The sequence below is a fragment of the Cornus florida genome, unplaced genomic scaffold (assembly GCF_030987335.1).
Source record: "Cornus florida cultivar Cherokee Brave unplaced genomic scaffold, ASM3098733v1 CherokeeBrave_3.0.0_Hap2_Chr11, whole genome shotgun sequence".
NCBI lineage: Eukaryota > Viridiplantae > Streptophyta > Magnoliopsida > Cornales > Cornaceae > Cornus > Cornus florida.
The window spans coordinates 94,510,604-94,535,097 of NW_026775581.1; the positions used below are offsets into that span (position 1 = coordinate 94,510,604).

At 35.7% G+C, this 24,494-nt stretch overlaps 1 protein-coding gene across 2 annotated transcripts; it reads left to right on the forward strand.

Moving 5' to 3' along the window:
- Window positions 1–360: 360 nt before the first annotated feature.
- Window positions 361–24,441, forward strand: LOC132286023 (putative cyclic nucleotide-gated ion channel 9). Of its 2 annotated transcripts, none has more exons than XM_059788278.1 (8): window positions 361–515; window positions 1,701–1,904; window positions 3,543–4,128; window positions 16,604–16,816; window positions 18,428–18,735; window positions 19,949–20,060; window positions 22,754–22,990; window positions 23,503–24,441. In XM_059788278.1, exons 2-8 carry the CDS (start codon window positions 1,846–1,848, stop codon window positions 24,187–24,189), a joined length of 2,202 nt encoding a protein of 733 aa, XP_059644261.1. In that variant the 5' UTR covers window positions 361–515; window positions 1,701–1,845; the 3' UTR covers window positions 24,190–24,441. The 2 variants fall into 2 exon arrangements, with proteins under 2 accessions (XP_059644261.1, XP_059644260.1); XM_059788277.1 differs by having other exon boundaries at window positions 1,713–1,904.
- The last annotated feature ends 53 nt before the right edge of the window (window positions 24,442–24,494 follow it).

The following is a 24,494-nucleotide window of genomic DNA, read 5'->3' on the forward strand; positions in this document are numbered from 1 at the left end:
AACACTCGCTGTTTTATGGACAAACTCTTAGGATAGCTGTCAAAGTTATTATACAAGTTTAATAATAAGTTAAAACTTAAGAGAATATTATAGTAAATTTGTATTACATACTTCTAATAACCGTCCCTCTCTCTTCACTATATAATTGAGAAATAGAGCTACTCAATCATTTTTCAGGAATGATAATATAATATAAGAGCTTTAAGTTTTAACGGTTTTACCGTTCATAACGGTCATTATCTCCAAATTCTGTTACATACTATAAACCTCGATCTTCGCGGCTCTCTCGCTCTTGCGCGCGCATTTCCACCCGAAAATAGACACCATCTCCCCCCCCCCCCCCCCCCCCCCCCCCCCCCTCCCCCTATCTTTCTCAAACCCTAGCCCTTCCATTAATCTTAACCTTTGGGTGGACGACTATTTGGTGGCAACACAAACCCTAGCTATTCCATTAATCTTTTGTTCTTTCAGTTGATAATTGTTGGAAAATTTAAATCCAATTGAAGAATTTCACTGTAAGTTTATCCATTTTATTTACTTTGATCTTCATTAGGTTTTGATGCATTTCAATGAAAATTTGGATTTGCCACAGAAAAATTTACAAATTAGTTTTGTTTTAGTTTTAATTGTGTCACTGCAAAAAAAAAAAAAAATATGGCTACCATAATCGCAAAGAAATAATTTCATTGTAAGAAAACCTTAAATTAACCCCCTTTAATTCGATTGGGTCTTGGGTCCTATATGAAGACATCAAATTGCATATGAATATAATTCTTCTAACCTCTTCTATCCTTCTTTGATTCCTTAGAATTTGTTTCATCTTTTATTTGCTTTTCAGTCTCTCTGGTCTGTTTCTTTTCTTTTTCTGAAATGTTTCTCGTGTTTTCTATGTCTGCACTTGACTATGTCTCTGATGAACATTTATGTTTGAACTTTAGTCATCAATGGCAAGTATAAAGAATATGTAAATCCATCCAAGGAAAGATGAAACAAGACGAATATGGTTCCTGACATATATAAGAGACTTCAAGATTAGATTATGATTCGGATTGGCCAAATAATAATATTATTGCAGAGTTAATTATGTACAAGAAGATGGAATCTAAAGACTAAATGCCCACATTGATAATGATAAAAGATTGTTGAAAATGGTTTTGGCATTTTTTTGTGAATTTTATATTAGTTCTCATTGATACAATGTCGTGAAATATTTCTTCTTTCCCAAATTATATTAGGCCTTAATCAATGTGTCTATAATTCCTAGAGATTTCAGAATTTCTGTGTTGCATCTCTCTCTCTTTCTTGGCAACCCATGTTCCTGAATTTTTCTTTGAGTCTCATTTATCGATTTCCTTAACAATGTCGACATTGCCATTTTTACAATTCTGATCATCTGCTCAAGTCTACCCGACCCCCACCAAACTGCCTGCAGCTGCTACTATTGCTCCACCTCAGAAGCATGCTACCAGTACCTTTATTGATGGCACTTCACTATGAACCCTTAAGTTCCAATATTGCGACATTTACTGCAGTCAGGACTCCAATGCCACTGTGACCTTGCCATCAGACCAACACTTAATATTACTAACTCATCCACCCTCCCTACCCCAATCCCCGGGTGGTACATCATCGTCACCTTTGTCTATACATGTTTCTGCTGTCACCTACAAGTTTTTATTGCACTATCTGACATGTTTCAGTTTGTGATGCAGGGGATTCCATTAAAATGATATTCATTGTTTCCAAATACTGGTTGAAGTGTTTATCTGGGTTGCACTTTGCATTCTCTGGTAAACGCTAACATTTGGATAATCTCAAGGTGATCCATGTAATTAGTCATACAAAATGTTTGATCGTGGTCACAAGACACAGTTTATTGGCGGCCATCGAGAGAAATTTGTAAGGTACGAAAATTACAATGTATTTGTTGAAATAGATAAGTTACAAAGTTACATTTTTGCCAATGTTATATAAGCCACAACATTCTATATCAACTTAATTTTTTTAGAGGAATTAGTTGTTAACATGGCATCAGAGCCAAAAGGTCCTCTGTTTAAACCACAGTGCATACTCATGACTTCTTAACCATGTAGACGCGTTTGTCCACACATATAAGTCTCAACAACTTCTTCCCTCTAGGCAATGTGGGACGTCACAATATCGCTGAAAACTAAATGTAAGAACAAGCTTTTCTTGACATAAAAAGTTTATTGTATGGGTCGTGCCTAATACGAGGAGATTTGCATACAAGAACAAGAAGAAAAAATAGTGGAAGGAAGAGAATACCCAGAGGGAATTGATGCAGGAGTATGCCACTAAAAGAAATGAGGCTAAGGCTCATTTAGGTGGGAAAGCATTTCTGGAGCGCTACCAGAGGATGAAGGGAAGGCAAATATAAAATTTAAGAAAAAAATATATATATCACTTCTTCTCTTTAATTGCTGTCAATTGGTCACTATGTGGTTCCACCCATAATGGGTTTGTGACTTTCTGGGTTAGATTTGTCTTATATTAGGAACTTCTAATAATGTAGCATCCTTTCACAACTTCAAAATTTTGATTTCCTAGTGCATGAGAAGAACCCTTGTTGCTTCATGACTTATGGTGGCATTCAGACAGTGGGTTTCCCTCATATCTAGACTTCAGTACCAGTCACCATATCTATATCTTAAAAGATTCCCTGAAGCTACTTATACAGCGCTATCGAGTCTGAGGCAAGAAATATGGGCTTGATGTATTTTATTTTATTTTTTGCATGATTTTTTTTATTTATAAACTTTCAATAATTTTTTACGTTTTATGGTTGCTTGATTGCTTGAGAAATGTTAGTTGAATATTCTGTAGGCCCTTTTGTTGAGATATATCTGGTTGTTTTGATTATAGTGGGTTTTTGAATATTAATTGCTAATTTTTGGTTTTCTCCAAACTTGTACTTTTCTTTTATTATCCTACCGTATTAGTTTGAGATACTTTGCAGACTTCATTATTGATTAAAACATGAGACAACACTTTCTTTATGTGTTTTCATGTTTGTACCTAGTTTGTAGATATCAAACAAGTGGGTCTAACTACTATTTGTAATTGAGGTTTGTTAAACACATGTAAAGTACAGAATAAAACAGAAGAGTAAGAGTACTGTGAACACATGGAAAATGCTTTATTTGACTATAATTGTATAATCTCTGTAGGGCTATTCAATAAGAGATGCGCAAATAAATTTAAATGTTATTTTAGTGCAATATATATGTGTGATTGATTTCTAAGATACCTGCTTCCACATCTTGAAATTCAGACTTGAATCTGCACCTTGTTTTTTGGGAATTAAGAGGAGGTACCATCCAAGCTAACTACTGGTGATAATTATCATTTTAATGATATGTTGTCAATTAGATTGCAAATTTTTTCACTTTTCTTTGTTCAACTGATAAGAACTTTAAAGAATGACTGACTAGAAGTGTTGTATACTAACCTTTTTCAATTTCAGCATTAGGGTTTTGGTAAATTTGGCATCTAATTCTGTGTTTCACTTGTTTGTACTTTAGGTTGGATGACTTGAACTCTATATCATCATTTAAGTCTGATACAGAAGGAATGAAAAGGTGTGGATTTAGCATAGAGGGATTGACCTCTGCAGGTCGTTCAAACAATAACACGTCAAAGTCTTTTAGCATAGGAATGAAAAGAGGATCTGAAGGAATTAAGACACTTGGTCGATCTTTAAAAACTGGAGTCACTCGGGCAGTATTCCCCGAAGATCTTAAAGTGGCTGACAGAAAGATATTTGATCCTCAAGACAAGTCTCTCGTATTGCTGAATAAGCTTTTGGTCATATCATGTACTCTTGGAGTGTCTGTGGATCCTTTATTTTTTTATCTTCCAGTTTTCGACGATGATTCATCTTGCCTTGGTTTACATAGAAGTTTAGCACACATAGCTACCACTTTACGGACAATAATTGATGCTTTCTACATTATACGCGTGGTTCTCCAGTTCCGTACAGCTTATATTGCACCATCATCTCGGGTTTTTGGACGAGGTGAACTTGTGATAGATCCTACACAAATAGCTAAGCGATATTTAAGTCGTTATTTCATCATTGATATTCTTTCTGTGCTACCTTTACCACAGGTTTGAAGTTTTACTCTTCTATTGTTTAATTACTACACACCATGCACACACATATTCTTATTAGCGTTTTATTGTCTTGAAATCAATGCACATGTGTATAGTATAACACATTTATTTACATTTACATCTACATATTCCCCAAGAGCTTGCTATTCCTGCACCTTCAATAATTTTTTACGGGGCCATTATTGTCTTAGATACTTCTCCCATGCCATCATGCTTGCCTTATGATATATTAATTGGATTTCTGTAGTTACCTGCTCCAACTCATGCTTGCCATGTGATATATGGATTGGGTTATTTCAGTTACCTGGTCTAACTTTCTTTTTCCCCATTGAACTTATCTACATCTCCAATTTGAAGCAAAATTAATATTTGACATGTAAATGGCCATGAGAGTTTCATGTCATCTAGTGGTGTAGAAGTAGCAAGCCTTAAATTTGATCCTGATTCATATGATCCTCTCCACACACATTGATATGTATATCATTCTCATTAGACATCCTTTATAATTTGTTGATGGAACAGTGGTGTGCTTGAATATGCCTTCTTCTTTGCAGCATTTTGTTCCTTGAAATCTAGTGGTATAATTATATTGTTATTGAATAATATTTCATCTTGAACTAATTACTTCTCCTGTGTTTTTTACATGTGCTTTTTGCATATAGAATTATTAGTCTCACCTGATGGGAAACTTAAATAACCTTTATAGATGTACTTCCCTCTATTAGGCAAATTATTAAACCAAAATTCAGAATGGTGATTTTCATATGAATTCTCTCTATGTACATTGTGCTGGCATATATATATACACACATCTTTTTTATTTATTTTTAAAAATTGTTTGAAAGAAAGGCTTTCTCAGCATGCTATTATGGCTATTGGAGTAACATAATTTAATACAAATGTTTGTGTTATAGTAGTGACTATCTCTATGAGTGTTAAATGGTAGATTGATTCATTTCATGATATATGTGTCAAATGAGCTCATCTAGTTATATATGTCTTGGGAGGAGTTGCCACTGGCGGTAAGGCATGACTGAAAATTGATAATCTCAGTAAAATCAATTTGTATATTGAATGTTAAAGGGTGTTATATAAAATATTAAAATGAGAAGAGTTTTTGTACTATTTTACTCTCACTTAATTTAGATAATGATTTCCTTTGATTCCCTCACATTCTTGGGCTCATAAACCTATATCCTTTTGTATTATGGAGAAATTTAGAGTGAATCATTGGATATGAATTTGATATGATTGACGAATTAATTTATATATTATATACATAATAAATGTACTATGTGAAAGATGTAAATATATTTAATATAGTTAATAATTTAACAACACTTAGGTTGAATTACACTGACCTCCCAGAGATTTGGAGTAATTACACATGTGCACCAAGATTTTTACTATAACCTTCCCAATTAGTGGTAGTCAAGAAATAGACATCAACTATACTTATATCCTTCGTTGATTTAGCAATATTTTATTGACAATTTATTTTCAAGTGAAAAATTCAATTATTTATCCCCAATTAGTTAAATATTTTTTAAATGAAAATGTCAAATGTCAACTTATATAAAAGATCATTATGCTCTATAGTCTATCTCATGATCAGCTTTTTCTCTCTCTGTTTATCCTTTGCAACATAAAACATTTTCACTCTTTTCAACCACTAGTTGCAACCACCAACATGCCATTAAAAGGAAATTCTAAATTTCATGATATATAATTTTTCTTCTATCTATTTGTTTTAGATCACATCTCATATATATATATATGATGATTTATTAGAAGAAACATTTGAGAATTACCTCACTTAGAAGCCCAATCATTTTACCTCCTATGTGATTCATGAAGCTCTCATTTGAATTTTCTCATAACATAGCTTCACAAACAGGGAACAAGTGTGGATTCCATATTGAAGATCAATACATAGTTATATACCTTATACGATATTCATGCAACCCAATCATGCCCGTATATAGCTCATAATTGAGCATAACCAGTTAGCAATGTCAAAGTTCAACATGACATCATAGAGGTCGTGCAATCTTCTTAGGTTTAAAGACTAATTCACAAGTACCTCTTTATTTTCAGAGAAGTTGTTCTAGATCCAGTTTGATACATATATTTCCTTACATATATATCCATATATCCACCTATAAATATTCTATTTCAATGGTTAAGACACACTATTACGTAAATGTACTAGCATGATATATTAGTCTCCAAGTGAAGTGGTCAACACTTTAGAACATAATAAGGTTTGAAAGGAACCATAAATAATTTGTCTTATCCTTATGATTTTATATTTATAACTAAGGTTTTCCTTCAACTCAACTTTATGGCACAATTGATATAATACCTATAAAATATACACATGTACGAAGGCAATGTAATAATTAAATAAGCTATAAATCAAATGAATATTAGCTTTTGAGGTCATGTATGTTTAACAGCCACCACCAGTCAGCATCTTGCCGCCACCAGCTTCATCATCATCTCCTCTTTTTTTTCATCCTCTAACCCACTGTAGCTTCCTTGCTTGGATTAAAATGAAAAACAATAACACTTGTAGCCATGACTTTCTCTCTCTACTTTTTTCCACCTCTCACCCCATAATTTTCATTTTTGTCCCAAAAAATTTCCTTCCGATAAACCAATTTCCATCTTTAGCACAATTCTTTATGTGAATTTAACTCTTTCTCTCTCTCTCTCACAAATTTTCCTTCGATAGGATTGTTAAACCCAAATGCGACAATGTAGGGTTCTAGATGCTACTATAAGGGTGTAATATGTGGGTTTGGAGGTTACTAAAATGTGTGTCCATAGATGTTGGGGAAACATGTACTTGGGTGAGAGATCTCAAAAATAAGTTTGAAGACAATTCGGATAAGTGGCCATGGTTGGAGATCTTGAATTGAAATTCAACAAAATGAGAGATGGACTAGAACAAGTGAGATAGGTCTTCACAATGCCAGAAGTGGAAGGATGGTTCTGTTGGAGTTTTATTGTAGAGGGTTAAGGTTTTCTTGCATGCATGTGTATGGGTGGGTGGGTTTGGGGGGGGGGGGGGGGGGGGAGTGTAAGTGTGTGTGTGTTCATGATGATAACTCTTCATTTCAAATATTTTGCAAAAGTTTCCATCAATTTGAAAATTTTATAATTATTAAATACTATTTATATAATAAGCTACGTAATTTACATGTGTTGCTATTTAACATATACTTTTAGAATGTCTAACATATATTCACATGTATCTAATTTACAAAATTTGAAAAACTTGCATTATGTATTAAGTATTACATATTTTATATAATATATAATTGTTGGGCAACAGAAGTGCGCGAATAAGAAAGATTCAAAGAAAGCCAATAAAGCAATCACACACAAACACAAGATATACATGGTTTATCCAAAACCGGCCTACGTCCATGGATGAGAAGAGATTCCACTATAATTCGTAGAGATATTACAACAATAGAGTACCAACACCATAACTCCACGAGTCTATTTCCTCGCTACCAGCATCAACGGTGTTTTTCTTACTCTACCTCCACATATTACCTCTACCCATCAACTCCCTCATGAGACTACATTTCTCTCAATCTCATAAGTCTTAACCCACAATATATGTACCTATTTATAAAGTTACAAACATAATTCTTTGTTAGACAAGGATTACAATTCCTTAGGGGCCAAAACTTGCCAAATAAGAAATTACCTAATAGAATACAACTCCAAAATACAATCCTAATAGGAATTTGAGACACAATTTCCAACAATCTCCACCTTAGCTCAAATTCTATCAAGCCAATCATCGTTTTCCATGGCATTGATTAAGACAATTCTTTTGCAACTTCAATCTTGATGATACTCCTGCAAAACTCCAATTGTCCACATTATATGTTGCTCGATTAGTAAAACCTCCAAACCTCCACCTTGACCACTCGAGCTCCATGCCATGTAACCAAGCCGATTGACTCCACCTATAATTGAAGACTATTGCAGCACATATTGAGACTTCTTGTGTTTTCTGGATCTTTATCACCTTTGGCTCTGGTACCAATTTGTTAGGCAGCGGAAGCGCGCGAATAAGAAAGATTCAAAGAAAGCCAACAAAGCAATCACACACAAACACAAGATATACATGGTTCAGCCAAAACCAGCCTATGTCCATGGATGAGAAGAGATTCCACTATGATTTGTAGAGATATTACAACAATAGAGTACCAACACCACAACTTCACCAGTCTATTTCCTCGCTACCAGCATCACCGGTGTTTTTCCTACTTTACCCCAGCATATTACCTCTACCCATCAACTCGTTCGTGACACTACATCTCTCTCAATCTCATAAATCTCAATCCACAACATATGTACCTATTTATAGAGTTACAAACATAATTCTTCGTTGGACAAGGATTACAATTCCTTAGAGGCCAAGACTTGCCAAATAAGAAATTACCTAATAGAATCCAACTCTAAAATAGAATCCTAATTAGAATAGGAATTTGAGACACAATTTCCAGTAATAATTTATATATTAATACATATAGAAACATTTAAAAAAAAAATTAAATTACAATTAAATTCATTAAATTAAAGTTATTGTAAATTAGAGATAAATGAGGGTAGAGTCGTAATTTACAAAGTAGTTTTAGTTTATTTAAGTCTTTTTAGACAAATATGCTATTCCAGAATAAATTTAATAGTCACAATGGCTAGGTAATTGCAACAGAAATTGGAAATCAAAAGCCTAACTTCAAGGAAGGCATTAGTAATTTTGGCTAATCTTAACATGCGTGTACAGTTACTCTAAACCTTCTGATAAGTATATGTAATTTACCCTAACAGTTTTCACACTATCCAGTTTGTTGTACAAATTAATAAGATTTAACTTCCCTCCTCTAAGGAATTGTTTGCACCCAAGAGGAGTCGAACCTTAGACCTAGTGCTTCCAAAGGCACTAGGGTAAGTGACTTACCTACTTGAGCCAACCCCTTGGGGTTTAATAAGATTCAACTTCTCAAAATTTTCTTTATGTTATTTCTCTTATGATTATAAATTTAAAGGTCATATGGCTAGGTAATGGCAACAGAAATTTGAAATCACGCATCAAACTTCAAGGGAGGTCTTAGTAATTTTCACCAATCTTAACATGCCGTGTACCGTTAATCTAACCCTCATTATAAGTATGTGTAATTTACCCTAACAAATTTCACACTGTTCAATTTGTTGTCTAGTTTAACAAAATTCAACTTCTCGGTATTCCAGAATAATGATAACAGGTGAATACTCCGAGAAAAAGAGAAGAATAAATTCTCTTATTGCATATTTAGAAATTGTACAGAAACAATACATAAATAGGAAAATTTGGAGGCTACAGACCAGCTACTCAATTTCCTAAATTGATGGAATAAAACAAGCAACAAATAAATAGGAATTAAACTAGGAAAGTTAACACACAGAAAGAATCAAATCAACATTAATAGGAAAAACAATCAGCTAGCATTTACACCCTAAGATTAGGGTGCCAGCTATTCACGGATAAATCCATGTCTCCACTTCGTATTGAGAAAAAAGAAAGAATTCTCAACACTCCCCCTCAAGCTGGAGCATAAATGTCGATCATGCCCAGCTTGGCTCCTAATTTTTCGAAATTCAATCTCGGTAGGCCCTTTGTCAAGATATCAGCAGTTTGACTACTTGTAGGAACAAATGTCATACAGATTGTTCCTTCTTCAATTTTCTCTTTGATAAAATGACGATTTACTTCCACATGCTTTGTTCAATCGTGATGAACAAGGTTATGAGCTATACTGATCGCAGCCTTATTATCACAGTATAGCTTCATAGGTAGATTTGCTTCAATTTTTAATTCTTGTAATAATAACTTTAACCACAATAATTCACAAATACCCTGAGCCATAGCTCTAAATTCAGCCTCTGCACTGCTTCTAGCAACAACTGCTTGCTTTTTACTTAGCCAAGTTACTAAGTTTCCCCAAACAAACGTACAGTAACCAGTAGTGGACCTTCTATCTGTAATTGAACCTGCCCAATCAGCATCTGTGTATGCCTTAATTTTTTTCTCTTCATGTTTTCCAAAAAACAGGCCTTTACCAGGAGTTCTTTTGAGGTACTTGAGAATTCTGTACACGGCTTCTAAGTGATCCTTTCCAGGAGAATGCATGAATTGACTGACTGCACTAACTGCGAAGGCTATGTCTGGACGTGTGTGAGACAAATAGATCAGCTTTCCAACCAACCGCTGATACATGCCTTTATCCACAGGAGTTCCACCTTCTGTTAGTCCTAGCTTTTGATTAGGATCCATCGGAGTGTCAGTAGGTTTACAGCCAAGAATACCTATCTCTTTTAGTAAATCCAGAGTGTATTTTCGCTATGAGACTGAGATTCCTTTGCTGGTTCTTGCAACTTCCATGCCCAAAAAATATTTTAAGAAACCAAGATCTTTGATCTCGAATTCACTAGCCAGAGTCTTCTTCAATAGTTCCATTTCTTCAAGATCATTACCTGTGAGGATTATATCATCAACATAAATAATTAATATTGTGACTTTCCCTTCACGGGATTGTTTATAGAATAAAGTATGATCTGCTTGAGTTTGACTGTATCCATGGCTGCAAATTGCTTTAGTGAATTTTTTAAACCAAGCACGTGGTGACTGTTTCAACCCATAAAGGGATTTCCTCCGTCTGCATACTTTCCCAGATTCGCTCCTGTTTTCAAATCCTGGTGGTCTATCCATGTGTACCTCCTCGTCAAGATCTCCATTAAGAAAGGCATTCTTCACATCTAGTTGTTGTAGAGGCCAATCCAAATTTGCTGCGAAAGATAAAAGGACTCGGATGGTGTTCAGTTTTGCCACCGGTGCAAAAGTCTCCTGGTAGTCCACTCCATATGTCTGAGTAAATCCCTTCGCTACAAGTCTAGCTTTATATCTCTCAATAGAGCCATCAGATTTGTACTTCACGGTGAAGACCCATTTACATCCCACTGTTTTATTTCCTGTAGGCAAGTTTACCAATTCCCACGTGCCATTTTTTTCAAGAGCCCTCATTTCTTCTTTAACAGCTTCTCTCCACTCTGGAATAAATAGAGCCTCCTGTATAGAATTTGGAATTTCGACACTGAAAAGATTAGTGGTAAAAGATCTATAGGATGGTGATAATTTTTTATACGAAACAAATCTAGAGATAAGATGAAGGGTGCATGATTGAATTCCTTTTCTAAAGGCAATTGGCAAATCTAGATCAGATTCATTATTAAGCATAGAAGTAGACTTGAAGGGGAGATTACCTGAATCAGAATTTCGAGTCACTGTCTGAGGTTCGGATTCTTGGCGATGATGTGGTTGCTCTATTACTCGTTGATTGTTTCGTCGAGTGTAAACCCGTAGCTCTTGTTCATTCGGCTGCTGAAGTTCTCCCCCTATCTGAGAATTTTCACATGTTAATGGCATAGTAGGATTAGGAGGAGAAGGTGGAGGTTGATCTGGTTGGGATGGGGTTGAGTTAGGTAGAGAAATATCCCAAAACTGATCTTCCGAAATATGCTACTCCCCCTGAAGATCAGTTTTTGAAAAAAATGACTGGTTCTCAAAAAGGTAACATCCATAGAGGTGAGAAATTTCCTTTTTCTCGAGAATAACATCGGTACCCCTTTTGAGTAGGAGAGTATCCCACAAACACACATTTTATGGCTCTTGGATTAAGCTTGCCACGGTTATGGCTATGTATATGGACGAAAGCAGTACAACCAAACACTTTGAGAGGTAATTTGCTAATGAAATGTATATGAGGATAGGCTTCAATCAAAGAGTTGAGGGGAGTTTGATAATTTAGGACTCTAGTGGGCATACGGTTTATGAGATAAGAGGCAGTGAGAATTGTTTCTCCCCAAAAAAAAATTTTCATATTTGAGGTGAACCTGATAGACCGAGCCACTTCTAGGAGATGGCAGTTTTTTCTTTCAGAGAGGCCATTTTGTTGGGGAGTATCCACACATGAGCTTTGATGAATAATGCCATGTTTGTTAAGCAACTCACTGAGAACAAAGCTAAAATATTCTCGACCATTATCAGTTCTTAATATTTGAATTTTTGTTTGAAACTGATTTTGGATCATGGAGTGAAATTCTTTGAAAATATATGCAGTTTCAGATTTTTCTTTTAAGAGAAAAACCCAACAAATTCTGGTGTGATCATCAATGGAGGTTACAAACCATTTTTTTACCAGTAAAAGTTGTTACTTTAGAAGGCCCCCAAATATCACTATGAATGATGGAAAAAGGTTTTGATGATTTGTACAGTTGAGATGGAAAAAAAGTACGATGATGTTTAGCAAGTTGATATATTTCACATTGAAATAAGGCTGGATTTTTATTCTTGAATAATGAAGGAAATAGGTTTTTTAAATAGGAAAAACTAGGGTGGCCAAGTCTACGATGCCACAACATCATTTCTTTTTCTCCAGATAAAGAAAGAACTTCGTTCTCAGCTTGTTTTTTGAGCTTGTCCACTCACGACTATGTCCTCGTCAAAGTAATAGAGCCCTTCACATTCCCTAGCACTGCCAATCGTCCTCCCCGAAGACAGTTCCTGAAATTCACACAAGGAATTAGAGAATTTAGCAATACAGTCTAGATCCTTAGTCAATTTGCTAATAGACAAAAGATTACATGAAAGATTAGGAACATGAAGAACAGATTTGAGGGTTAGACTCTTTGAAATTGGAATTGAGCCTTTTCCTGCAACGGAAGATAATGAGCCATCTGCAATTTTTATTTTTAGATTTCCAGGACATGGATTATATGAAGAGAAAAAATTTGCACAACCTGTCATGTGATCGGTGGCTCCTGAATCAATGATCCAGGGTTCCTTTTTGCTGACACTTAAAACAATTTTAAAATTACCTTTTTGGGCTAAGAAAGACGAAGGATTGCTGGAATTTGTGCTAAACTGGTTAAGGAGTTTGATCAGCTGCTCCATTTGGTCCTTGTTGAGAGATAAGGCACCGAAGCTATGGCTGTCTGGAACGGGGATCGGTGGCTGACCGTCGGCTGCAGTTTGATATCCTTGTGGTTCTCTTTCTGATCTTGGCTTCCAGTTTGGTGGTTTTCCATGTATTTTCCAGCATGTTTCTCGGGTATGACCTGATTTGCGGCAATGGTCACACCATGGTCTGCCTTTCCGAGGACGGTTGTCGTAGTTTGAGGGACTGGAGTTTTGGGTAACCAAGGCTGATCCTTTTATTGAAGCAGGTTGATTTTGGCTACCCATCATCACCTTTTTTCTGCTTTCCTCACGTCGAACTTCTGAGAATACTTCACGGATGCTTGGTCGAGGTTTAATACCGAGGACTCTTCCCCTTACTTCATCAAGGTCTTTATTAAGACCCAACAGAAACTTATAAATTTATTCTTTCTCGACAATCTTTCTATATTTTTCTGCATCTCCGGGAGTATCCCATATAGAGGTCTCGAGCAAATCTAGTTGCTGCCAATGACGAGTGAGTATATTGAAATATTGGGTAACAGACATCTCACCTTGTCGTAGATCATGAAGGATACCCTTAATTTCAATCAGTTCTGATGTATTTTCATTATCAGAATAAGTCTCTCTTGCTGCATCCCACATCTCCTTTGTTGTTGCATAGAACATGAAGTTTTCTCCCACCTCTGTAGTCATGGAATTAACCAACCATGACATAGCCATCATGTTCTCAGCTTTCCAAGTTTTGAATTTTGGATCTTCTTTTGCTAGAGCAGTGATCTCTCCGGTGAGATAGTCGTCCTTTCCTTTGCCACAAACGTACATCATGACGGATTGAGACCATTGTGGGAAATTGTTTCCGTTCAGTTTGTGTCCGGTAATTGGTAAGACTGAGCCTTCGGATCCTCCGACATGGCTGAGGATGGTTTTTTCTTGAGTAGATGTCATGTCCAAGCAAGAGCTTTATTTCTGCTCTGATACCATAATGATGACAGGTGAATACTTCGAGAGAAAGAGAAGAAGAAATTCTCTTATTGCATATTTAGAAATTGTACAGAAACAATATATAAATAGGAAAATTTGGAGGCTACAAACCAGCTACTCAATTTCTTTAATTGATGGAATAAAACAAGCAACAAATAAATAGGAATTAAACTAGGAAAGTCAACACACAGAAATAATCAAATCAACATTAATAGGAAAAACAATCAGCTAGCATTTACACCTTAAGATTAGGGTGCCAGCTATTCACGGATAAATCCATGTCTCCACTACGTATTGAGAAAAAAGAAAGAATTCTCAGCATAGAATATAAATTTAATGGTTATAATGGCTAGGTAATGGCAATATAAATTTGAAATTACTAGCCTAACTTCAAGGAAGGCCTTAGTAATTACGGCCAATCTTAACATGCTTGTACAGATACTCTAAACCTTATGATAAGTATGTGTGATTTAACCCAACTGTTTTCACACTGTTGAAAAGCATAAAACAGAAGCGAAGTGATAAATAAAATATGTAGAACACACAAATATTACGTGGTTCAACCACTAAAGCCTATATCCGTGGCACAAAGAGCCCAAAGGGCTACATCACTTTTATAATCTCTTTCAATTCATATACAATACAGTAGAAATATAAAAAGAAGAAAAATGAGAGAATTGTGTAAAGGCTTGAATGAGATTTAATAATATGTAAAGGCTTGAATGAGATAATCACTCATTCACAGCTTTAGTATTTATAGAAAAAAAGAGCACATGCTCATATTACAAGAAAGGAAATTAAAACAAATCTAAATCAAATCACAACATATTTTATAGCATATTATATGGCATATTCTATAGCATAATCAAATCTCTGCTGATACGGTAAGTCATTCCATAAATCATGGCTATCATATCTGCTAACACTCCCCTTCAAGTTGGTTTATAGATATCTGAAACGCCCAACTTGGACAATGCATTCTCAAACACAATCTTGTTGACTCTATAGATAAAAAGAGTGCATGCTATATTACAAGAAAGGAAATTAAATATCAAATTACAACATATTCTATAGCATAATCAAATATCTGCTAATACGGTAAGTCATTCCATAAATCATGGCTATCATATCTGCTAACAAATACAATGGTGGAGGCTCCTTTATATAGGAGAAGAAATTATGGGAACAGAAAGAATTAGAAAATAAGAAACAAGAGGTTTTTTCTTCACTGATTCCTCTAATAACACCAAATATTCAATAACAGGAAACAACATCAATTACTGAAAGATTTTTCTCCACTGATTTCTCCATTAAATCTTCAATACTCCCCCTCAAGTTGGAGCATGAATGTCTTACTTGCCATTGAGATGACGAGTAACAACAAGTGTGAATGATGAAGAGAGAAGAGAGGAGACTAAGAATAATGCTACCGAACAAACCGACAGCCCAAACAAGTCGACAAAAAACTACCGGAGACACGGCAAAGGCAAGGACAATGCTACCGAACACACTGGCAGCCCAAACAAGTCGATAAAAACTACCGGAAACACGGCAAAGACAAAGACAATGTTACCGAACACGCCGGCAGCCCAAACAAGTCGATAAAAACTACCGGAGACATGGCAAAGGCGAAGAAAGTTACTGCCGAACAAACCGGCAGCCCAAAACATTTCAGATGCTAAAGGCCCCAAAATAAGGTTCCGAACCTAGGAAGAGAAACTTGGCTCTGATACCATGTTGTAAATAATAAAATAGAAGCGAAGAGAGAAATGAAACAAGAACACATATATTACGTGGTTCAACCACTAAGGCCTACGTCCACGGCACAAAGCCCAAAGGGCTACATCACTTTTATAATGCTCTCTCAACACATACACAATACAATGGTGGATGCTCCTTTATATAGGAGAAGAAATTGTGAGAATGGAAAGAATTAGAAAATAGGAACCAAGAGGTTTTTTCTCCACCGATTCCTCTAGTAACACCAAATCTTCAATAATAGGAAACAACATCAATTACTCAAAGATTTTCCTCCATTGATTTCTCCATTAAACCTTTAATACACACTATCTAGTTTGTTGTTTAGATTAATAAATTTCAACTTCTCACATGTTAAGATTGGCAAAAATTACTAAGACCTCCTTTGAAGTTTGGCACGTGATTTCAAATTTCTGTTGCCATTACAATTTTGGCACGTGATAAGTATGTGTAATTTACCCTAACAATTTGACACTATTCAGTTTGTTGTTTAGTTTAATAAAATTCAACTCTCAAAATTTTCTCTGTTATCTCTCTTATGATTGTATTGGGCTATTGATTGGATATTAATTATTAGAATATTTGAATTTTAGTTTTACATTCTTCTATCATGTTATGGGATGGACCATAATATTTTTATTACTGCTAGATGTTAAAGGCCACAAAAAGGTGTTATGAATTTTTTGTTTAATTTCTGATGATTTGCAGTTTGTGGTGTGGAGATTTCTTCATCAATCAAGTAATTCAGATGTATCAACTACAAAACAGCAACTACTAGTCATTGTCTTTCTTCAGTATATTCCTAGGTTTCTGAGGTTCTTGCCATTATCTTCAGAGCTGAAAAAGACTGCTGGTGTCTTTGCTGAAACTGCTTGGGCTGGTGCTGCATATTATTTGCTGTTGTTCGTGCTTGCTAGCCATGTAAGTAGCCGTCCTATTGTGTACAACTAGGGATGGAAAAATAGCTTGTCCTGTCCCGTTTAAAGCAGTTTTGGAGTCCTGTTTAATGGTTTTGGGTGGGGACAGGTTTTATAGTGAAAACCCACTCGGGTGTGGGGCAGGGAGAGGGAAAGGTTACCTCGCCCTGTTTATAATGCAAAAATACTATTGACCCTTACACCTTATTGTATATACAAAATTACCCATGTTGTTGGAAGAATTTTAATGTGTTTTTGATTAATTTGGTACAGCTTTATTTGGTTTATATTCCTAAATACGAGTTTTAAAATTTTGAGTGGGAAATTAGGGAAAAGAAATTTGAGTTGTAATTTAAAAGGGGCAACTGATTGAGGGGTTCAGCCAAACATCTTTTTCCTAAGCTAGGACGGAGCTCTGGCGAGTGATGATTGCGGGGTGTGGGGCCCGTTTGCTAAACGGTTTTGTGTAGGGACGGGGAAGTGGGGCCCACCCCAAACCCACCACCCCTTGCCATCCCTATGTACAACCATGATAAATGTTTATAGTTTAGTTTTTAAATTTTATGCTTTATTGTGGTCCGAGATATAAGAATTGTAGAAGGTGAGGCCTCTAGTTGAGGTTACATTTTTTTTTTTTTTTGATAAGCAAAAGATATATTAACAAAACACGCTCAGAGGGGAGCGAACCCTTAACAAAACAAAATAAAAAATGCAAACGCGTCAATACAATGATAAGTTGTCAACAAAATCCAATAAACTATCTACAGATGGGCAATTTTTCCCATTCACCCAAGAATAAAGATAATGCAAAATATTCGCCTTGATAACCCACACCGACGATTCCTGGCCTTCAAAAGATCTCCTATTCCTCTCATGCCACAACCCCTACCAAATGCAAGTTGAGGTTACTTTTATCATGGTAGTTTCCGCACTTTGACAGATAGTAGTTCACTATTTATGCATGTTACATGTCTTTGAACTTCTTTAGTCTCAAATTGCATGTAGCGTATTCTAGTCAGGGCCCAGGGGTTCCACTGTTGAAGAAAAGGGGCTTTTGGATGTCCTACGGGATTTGAATCATTCCACCATGCTTAAATTCTTTTGATCACACTTGGCAATGTAATGTGGAGATTCTCCATATTATGGAATCTTTAAGTGTCCTTGTTTTAAACCAACTTTAGAAATTCATAAAAATGCTAGCAAAACTGCAATGGGTCCTGAACATTTGCTTGTGGCCTTATGTTTCACTCCTTCTACTGGTGCAAGCACGTAGGCATTAAAGCCTTGCTGTTGTTACTCGGCCTATTTCAATTTGTATGTGAAACTCATCGAGTCTCCACGGGAATCTAGAATTCTAGATGACTCATTAGTTTCCGGTGTTGTTCTTTAATTAAATATTAATGTAGATGATAAGGAGCTCATACAAATGTTAGAAAAAAGGATTGGTCTATTCTAAGAATTATGTATTTAGTTGATATAACATTTAGACAGATTATCTATTTGTAAATCTTAAGCACTCCTTGTTCTTTTCCATGAGCAATCAGCTAATATATAATATGGATGCTCTTAAGCAGTGCATTGAATTCATTTTTTAGTGCTAATTGTAAAATTACAGATAACCGGGGCTTTCTGGTACCTATTTGCTGTACAACGTACTGATACATGCTGGGAGGAAGCTTGTAACAAAAATGAGAAATGCAAGATCGATTACTTGTATTGTGCAAATCAGGATGTAGCAGGTTATAAAGATTGGGAAAGCATTAGCCAGGGAGTTCTTCACTCAAATTGCTCTGCGGAGGATGAAAAAAATCCACCATTTAATTATGGAATCTATAAACAAGCGATAGCATCTGGAATTGTTGCATCTGAGAATTTCATCTCTAAATACTTTTTCTGTTTGTGGTGGGGCCTGCAGAATTTGAGGTAAGCTTTCTCTTTTCTTCTTCACTTGTTATGATATACAATATCTTATGCTCTTTGTCTGGCAATGAGGATGCTTGTTGTTGGTCTGGGTTTAGACTTGTCAACTTTCAGCTCAGATAAGCATTTTATTTTCAATAATGAACTTATTTAATATGGATAATGAGATTGCTGGTACTTATCAGCAGATACATAGATCCCCATTCCAGGACTGTCACTTTGCTTCTCTGAGCTCAAGTGAATGGTGTTTAAAACCTGAGTTACACTCTGACTCTAATTTGATTAAATCTGAGCATTTTGTGTATTTTTTTGTGTATTTTTTTATTTTTTTGTGTATTATTGAATTTGTATTGCATGTTATGGTATTCTGTATAAGTCAGTCCAAAAGGTAAGCAGATTATCAATGAATGATGTACACCTGGATTCATTAGTTGCTTTAAAGTTCTCCAGAGTAACTGAAGATAACTTATGTGCTTTCACGAGGTTCAATTGTCATTAAATTTTTTCTCAGGAGAACTGATTGCAATGATCTTATTTAGAGGTTTTGGAGGCCCTCTTGGATAAGCACTCAAATGTTACAGCATAGAATACTTCCATTTCTTCTACTACTAGTCTAAATGCATCTTCTCTGTGGAGAGCATTTAAGTTATAGACCGTAGAAAATTTTGGAACTTTTAAAGAAAATGTTGTTACAGTTATTAGAAAAGGGGATAGGATGATATTAGTGAACGTTGTATTGGAAGGAAATATAGTTTATATAATTTGCAGTTATGCACCCCAATTAGGATTAAACGAAATATTGAAGCAAAATTTTGGGGATGTATAAATCAAACAATTCAAGCAATACTTAAAGGAGAAAAATTATTTATAGGAGGAGACTTTAGTGGTCATATAGAAAATATCCTGGAGGAGGAAATGAGAGTGCCTAGTGGACAAGGATCTAGAGATGAGATTGATGCTAGAGAGGGTTATCTTAGATTTCACAGTAGCACATAATCTTATGACCAAATACCTATTCTAAAAAGAGAAATAAACATTTAAAAACCATTAAAGAGAACTAAACATAAGTCAAATAAATCTTTTTATAACTAGAAAAGTTAATAGACACACGCGCAAGTACTGTAAGGTAATTCCAAGGAAGAGGTGCTAGTCTGCTAATGCATTTGAGTGTCCTGAACCTCACTAATTTGATTGGTTTGTATTTTACTTTTCGCAGTACACTTGGTCAGGGGCTAATAATTAGTACTTATCCCGGAGAGGCTCTCTTTTCCATAGCAATAGGCATTTTCGGACTCCTCTTATTCGCTCTACTGATTGGTAACATGCAGGTGCGTGCAAAAGTTACTTTGTGGGCTTCATAGATGTTAATTTATTGTATCAGCAATTTACGTGGTGAATTAATTTGCATTAACTTTTTTCAACCTGTGCTGACCTTATTAGGGAAATCAGCAGGGCGTAAAGTGAATTTGCACAAAAGTTACTCTTAGTTGCTTGATCCTGATTTCTGGCTTTTATAAAATATAAATGCTTTATTTGATTATACACCAAGAATCTCATGGTAGTGACATTACATGATTAACCTATTATGTCAAAATGACGTTGCTGTCATCAAAGAAGACCAGTGTGCCACAAATTGATTTTGCACGTAATCTTGTCACAAGTTATTTTATGTGTCTGATCCTGAATCTCTGGCTTATAAAAAATTAAATTATATTTTTGTCTAGTTAATTTGTATTGATGGAGTTGAATTAAGTATTAGTTAGTGTAACCATACAAAAATGACAGTTGATTGTATTGGTTGCTTTGTAATCCGGCATTGGAGGTGAGATTAACAACAACAGTTGATTGTTGCTTGGTGGTGATGCTACATATTAATTTAAATTAAATAATTTTAATGAGTGAAGAGAACTGGTGGTTCTTTTATTGGATGTAAAATGAAATGTTTGAACAGCAAGGACATTCATCTTTAATCTGAGAGATTAAGTCCTTTTTCCATCCTCATGCTTGAGTCCCTCCTGGGGGCCCTTACTTTGTACAATGGTAAAATCTCGGGCTGACAAGTTTGAGGACCTAGTCCTGAGTGTAAGAGCAGCCACAAAATATTTTGAAATGTTATGTTTGTATTTATTTTTTCTTCCCTAGCACTCTCCAAAGGTGGGATTGGTACTGGCTTATGGTCCCTGCCCAGGATAGCTCTTTGGGGGTGTAAGGAAATTCTCATTTCATGGCAGTAGAGAGAAGTGAACAGCAAATTCTATGAATCATATCTGTTGAAGGATTTATATATTTAAGTTACACTCTCTCTAACAGCTTAAGCTTTTGGAGTAGATGGTTGTTGACATGGTATCAGAGCCAAAGTTCTCGAATTCAAACCTCACTGTCCTAATTAAAAATTTGAAAAAAAACATGTTGGACCAAAAGAAGGCCACAAGTGAGGAGGCGTGTTGAAGGATTTATATATTTAAGTTACACCCTCTCTAACAGCTTAAGCTTTTGGAGTAGATGGTTGTTGACAATAGCCATCAACACTTTACTCGAACTTGGAAAGACCTTTCCAATTTATGCAATGGTTTTGACTCAGCACACTTTTGTATGATAAGATTTAACTGGTTTGTAATACCACGCCAATGAAATGACATGGTGTTCCCATTGCATTGAGTATTTACTCAAACCTCCCTCCTCCTAGCAATGCACTGATCAGAACTTTTTGAACAGAAACTATTGTTGTATTAGATATAGGTGTTTGTTGTAGCAAAATTCTAGAAGTATATGCATGGCAAATGCCAAGGAAGGGATTGGGTTAAGAGTTTGAACCTTGCTGTCCAAGTTATTTTTTTATATAAATTATATATGTGTGTGTGTGTGATATGTCTTTTGCCCTTGTGTGAAGTAAAAAGAATATAGTAGGCGTTTTGTTATCAAACCTAAAGGAAGACCAGATCACCGGTTCAACTACATGATACACTGTAGAACACTATAATAATAAAAACTAATGTTTGCAAAAATATAGATATAATTTCCTTAAGATGTCAATATAAGTTAATGTTATCTTATTTCAGTGTTTCTTGAACTTGAAGCCTCAAAATCTGATTAATGATATTCATTGTTTTTTAAAATTTGAAATCTCAATATCTAATTAAACATAGTTTTGTGTCAACTGATTAAGGACAGTTGCATAATGCAATCTTAAAAGCACACCTTTGCCAAGTGTGCCAACACAAGTTTAAGTCTGGAGACAGCCACTGATCTGAATAAATCCAGAGCATAGGTCTGTTCCCTGTCAATAATATCCAGTAACCAAGATTGATGAATTGTTACCGGAAGGGCCTTTCTATCGGCTCAAGGTTAGATTATAGGATGATGTTGAAAATGTATCTGTAATACGTGTCTGTTGTGTTGACATATATATTTTTGTACGAGTGTGTGTGAACATTTTCTATTTTTATTAAAAAATAAATATATTCAATGCTAATGGGAGGGAATGAACAGAGACAAACCTAATTTTCGGCATTATTTTTCATGGAAATGGTTACTCTCAAGAGTCAAACTCGAGGTCTCATGCTCAGTCCAAGCTTGTTGCCATTCATTAAAAGGACAGTAGTGTAGTGGCTTCTATATCTATATTACTGCTGAATTTCATTGTTCAAAATTGATAATGATCAGTTCATAGAATTTTTGAATAACCTATCCAGTCAATTATACCCAGCTAGGTGAGAATTATCCAAGTTGTTCAAGTCCATTGGCTTTTACTATATTATAGTTTTAAGCGGTCTGAAGTTAAGTCAAATGGTCATATCTAATTATATAACCAGCCAATCTACTCCGAGTCTAGGTTTATTTCTTGGTTTTAATTCTAGGAACAGATTTAAATCTGTTGAATCATGGATGTAAATATTGCTTCAATTCAGTTCTCAAATGGATATTACTTTCTTAGCATTTGAAGTAGGTAATAAAGCTTTGAGGCTTGAAGCAAAATCAAATTTCAATGCCTGAAATTTGGGGTATCTTGTGATTGCATCAGACTTATCTTCAGTCTCTTACGGTTCGTCTAGAGGAGATGAGGGTAAAAAGGCGTGATTCTGAGCAGTGGATGCATCATAGAGTGCTTCCACAGGAGCTTAGAGAAAGAGTTCGGCGCTATGATCAATACAAGTGGCAGGAAACAAGAGGAGTTGATGAAGAGGACTTGGTCCAAAATCTTCCAAAAGACCTCAGAAGGGATATCAAGCGGCATCTCTGTTTAAATTTGGTGAGAAGGGTAAGTATTTTGGTCATCTTGGTTATCCTTTGTTAGTTCTGAACCATGTCATCTTATGTGTATGTATAATGGATGTATGAGTTCAAACAAGGAAAATATTCCAAAATCAGCATTCTCTTGAAATTTCAGTGTGTAAAGCTATGATCTGTAGACGTTGACACCACAACATCTCCCAATATGAGATGCAACCATCTTACATTGTGTGTGTATCATATTCAGAACATGCATATTATGTACAAGTTATGCTGTGTGCATGTTGAAAAACAATAAAATTTGACCTGATGTAGTACAGCAAAAATACAGAACATATCACATCACATCATGGGGGAGAATAATAATGGTTATGCTGTTGAGCCCATTGAGCCACTCGCATCGGTTTGAGTTTCATAGCTGTCATTACATGCAGTTGTACATGGATACGAGTCTTTGGTTTTCTGTTTCTGCCAGTCTTGCAACATTAATGACACGACCTATATTCTGTCATTGATGATGATCTTGTGTGGCATTTGCAGGTCCCTTTATTTGCAAATATGGATGAACGGTTACTTGATGCCATCTGTGAGCGATTGAAACCAAGTTTATACACAGAGAACACTTACATTCTCCGGGAGGGAGACCCGGTTGATGAAATGCTCTTCATTATTCGTGGACGCCTGGAGAGTGTAACTACAGATGGTGGAAGGAGTGGATTTTACAACCGAGGTTTTTTGAAAGAAGGGGATTTCTGTGGGGAGGAGCTTCTAACATGGGCTCTGGATCCTAAATCTGGTTCTAGCCTACCTCCATCAACTCGGACAGTAAAATCTTTGACAGAGGTGGAGGCTTTTGCCTTAATAGCAGACGAGGTGAAGTTCATTACCAGTCAGTTTAGGCGTCTTCACAGTAGACAGGTTCAGCATACTTTTCGCTTTTACTCACAGCAGTGGAGGACTTGGGCTGCCTGTTTTATCCAAGCTGCTTGGCGACGGTATTCCCAGAGGAAATTTGCAGAAGTTAATCACGATGGAGTCCATGAGGAAGCAGGAGAGAATGAATCAAATGAAAAAAATGCACCCAGCTTTGGTGCAACCATATTAGCGTCGCGTTTTGCAGCAAATGCTCTTCGTGGGGTTCAAAAGCTTCGTGAGTCAACAAGTCCCACGGGCTTAGTAAAAATGCCGAAGCCTTCAGAACCCAACTTTTCTGCTGACAGAGATTAATCAGTGCTTGTATAGCAGATGATGACATTAACCGAAATGTTGTTTTGCTTCACCGATCCAGCTATTGAAAATGTATCATACTCGTCATTCCCAATTGTAATGTGTTTAGTTGGAATGTTTCATTGCTAATTTTGTCATTGAGAAGTGCTGAGGTGAAGGCAGAATACATCGGATCCCAAAATGATGAATGTCGTTGCTGATTGTAACTTATTCGACAACTGCTCATTAATTGGTTATTGTAACTTCTATGTATTCGGGGCTCTTGCATATGAATGAGAAAAATATCTTCACCCAGTGAGCAACAA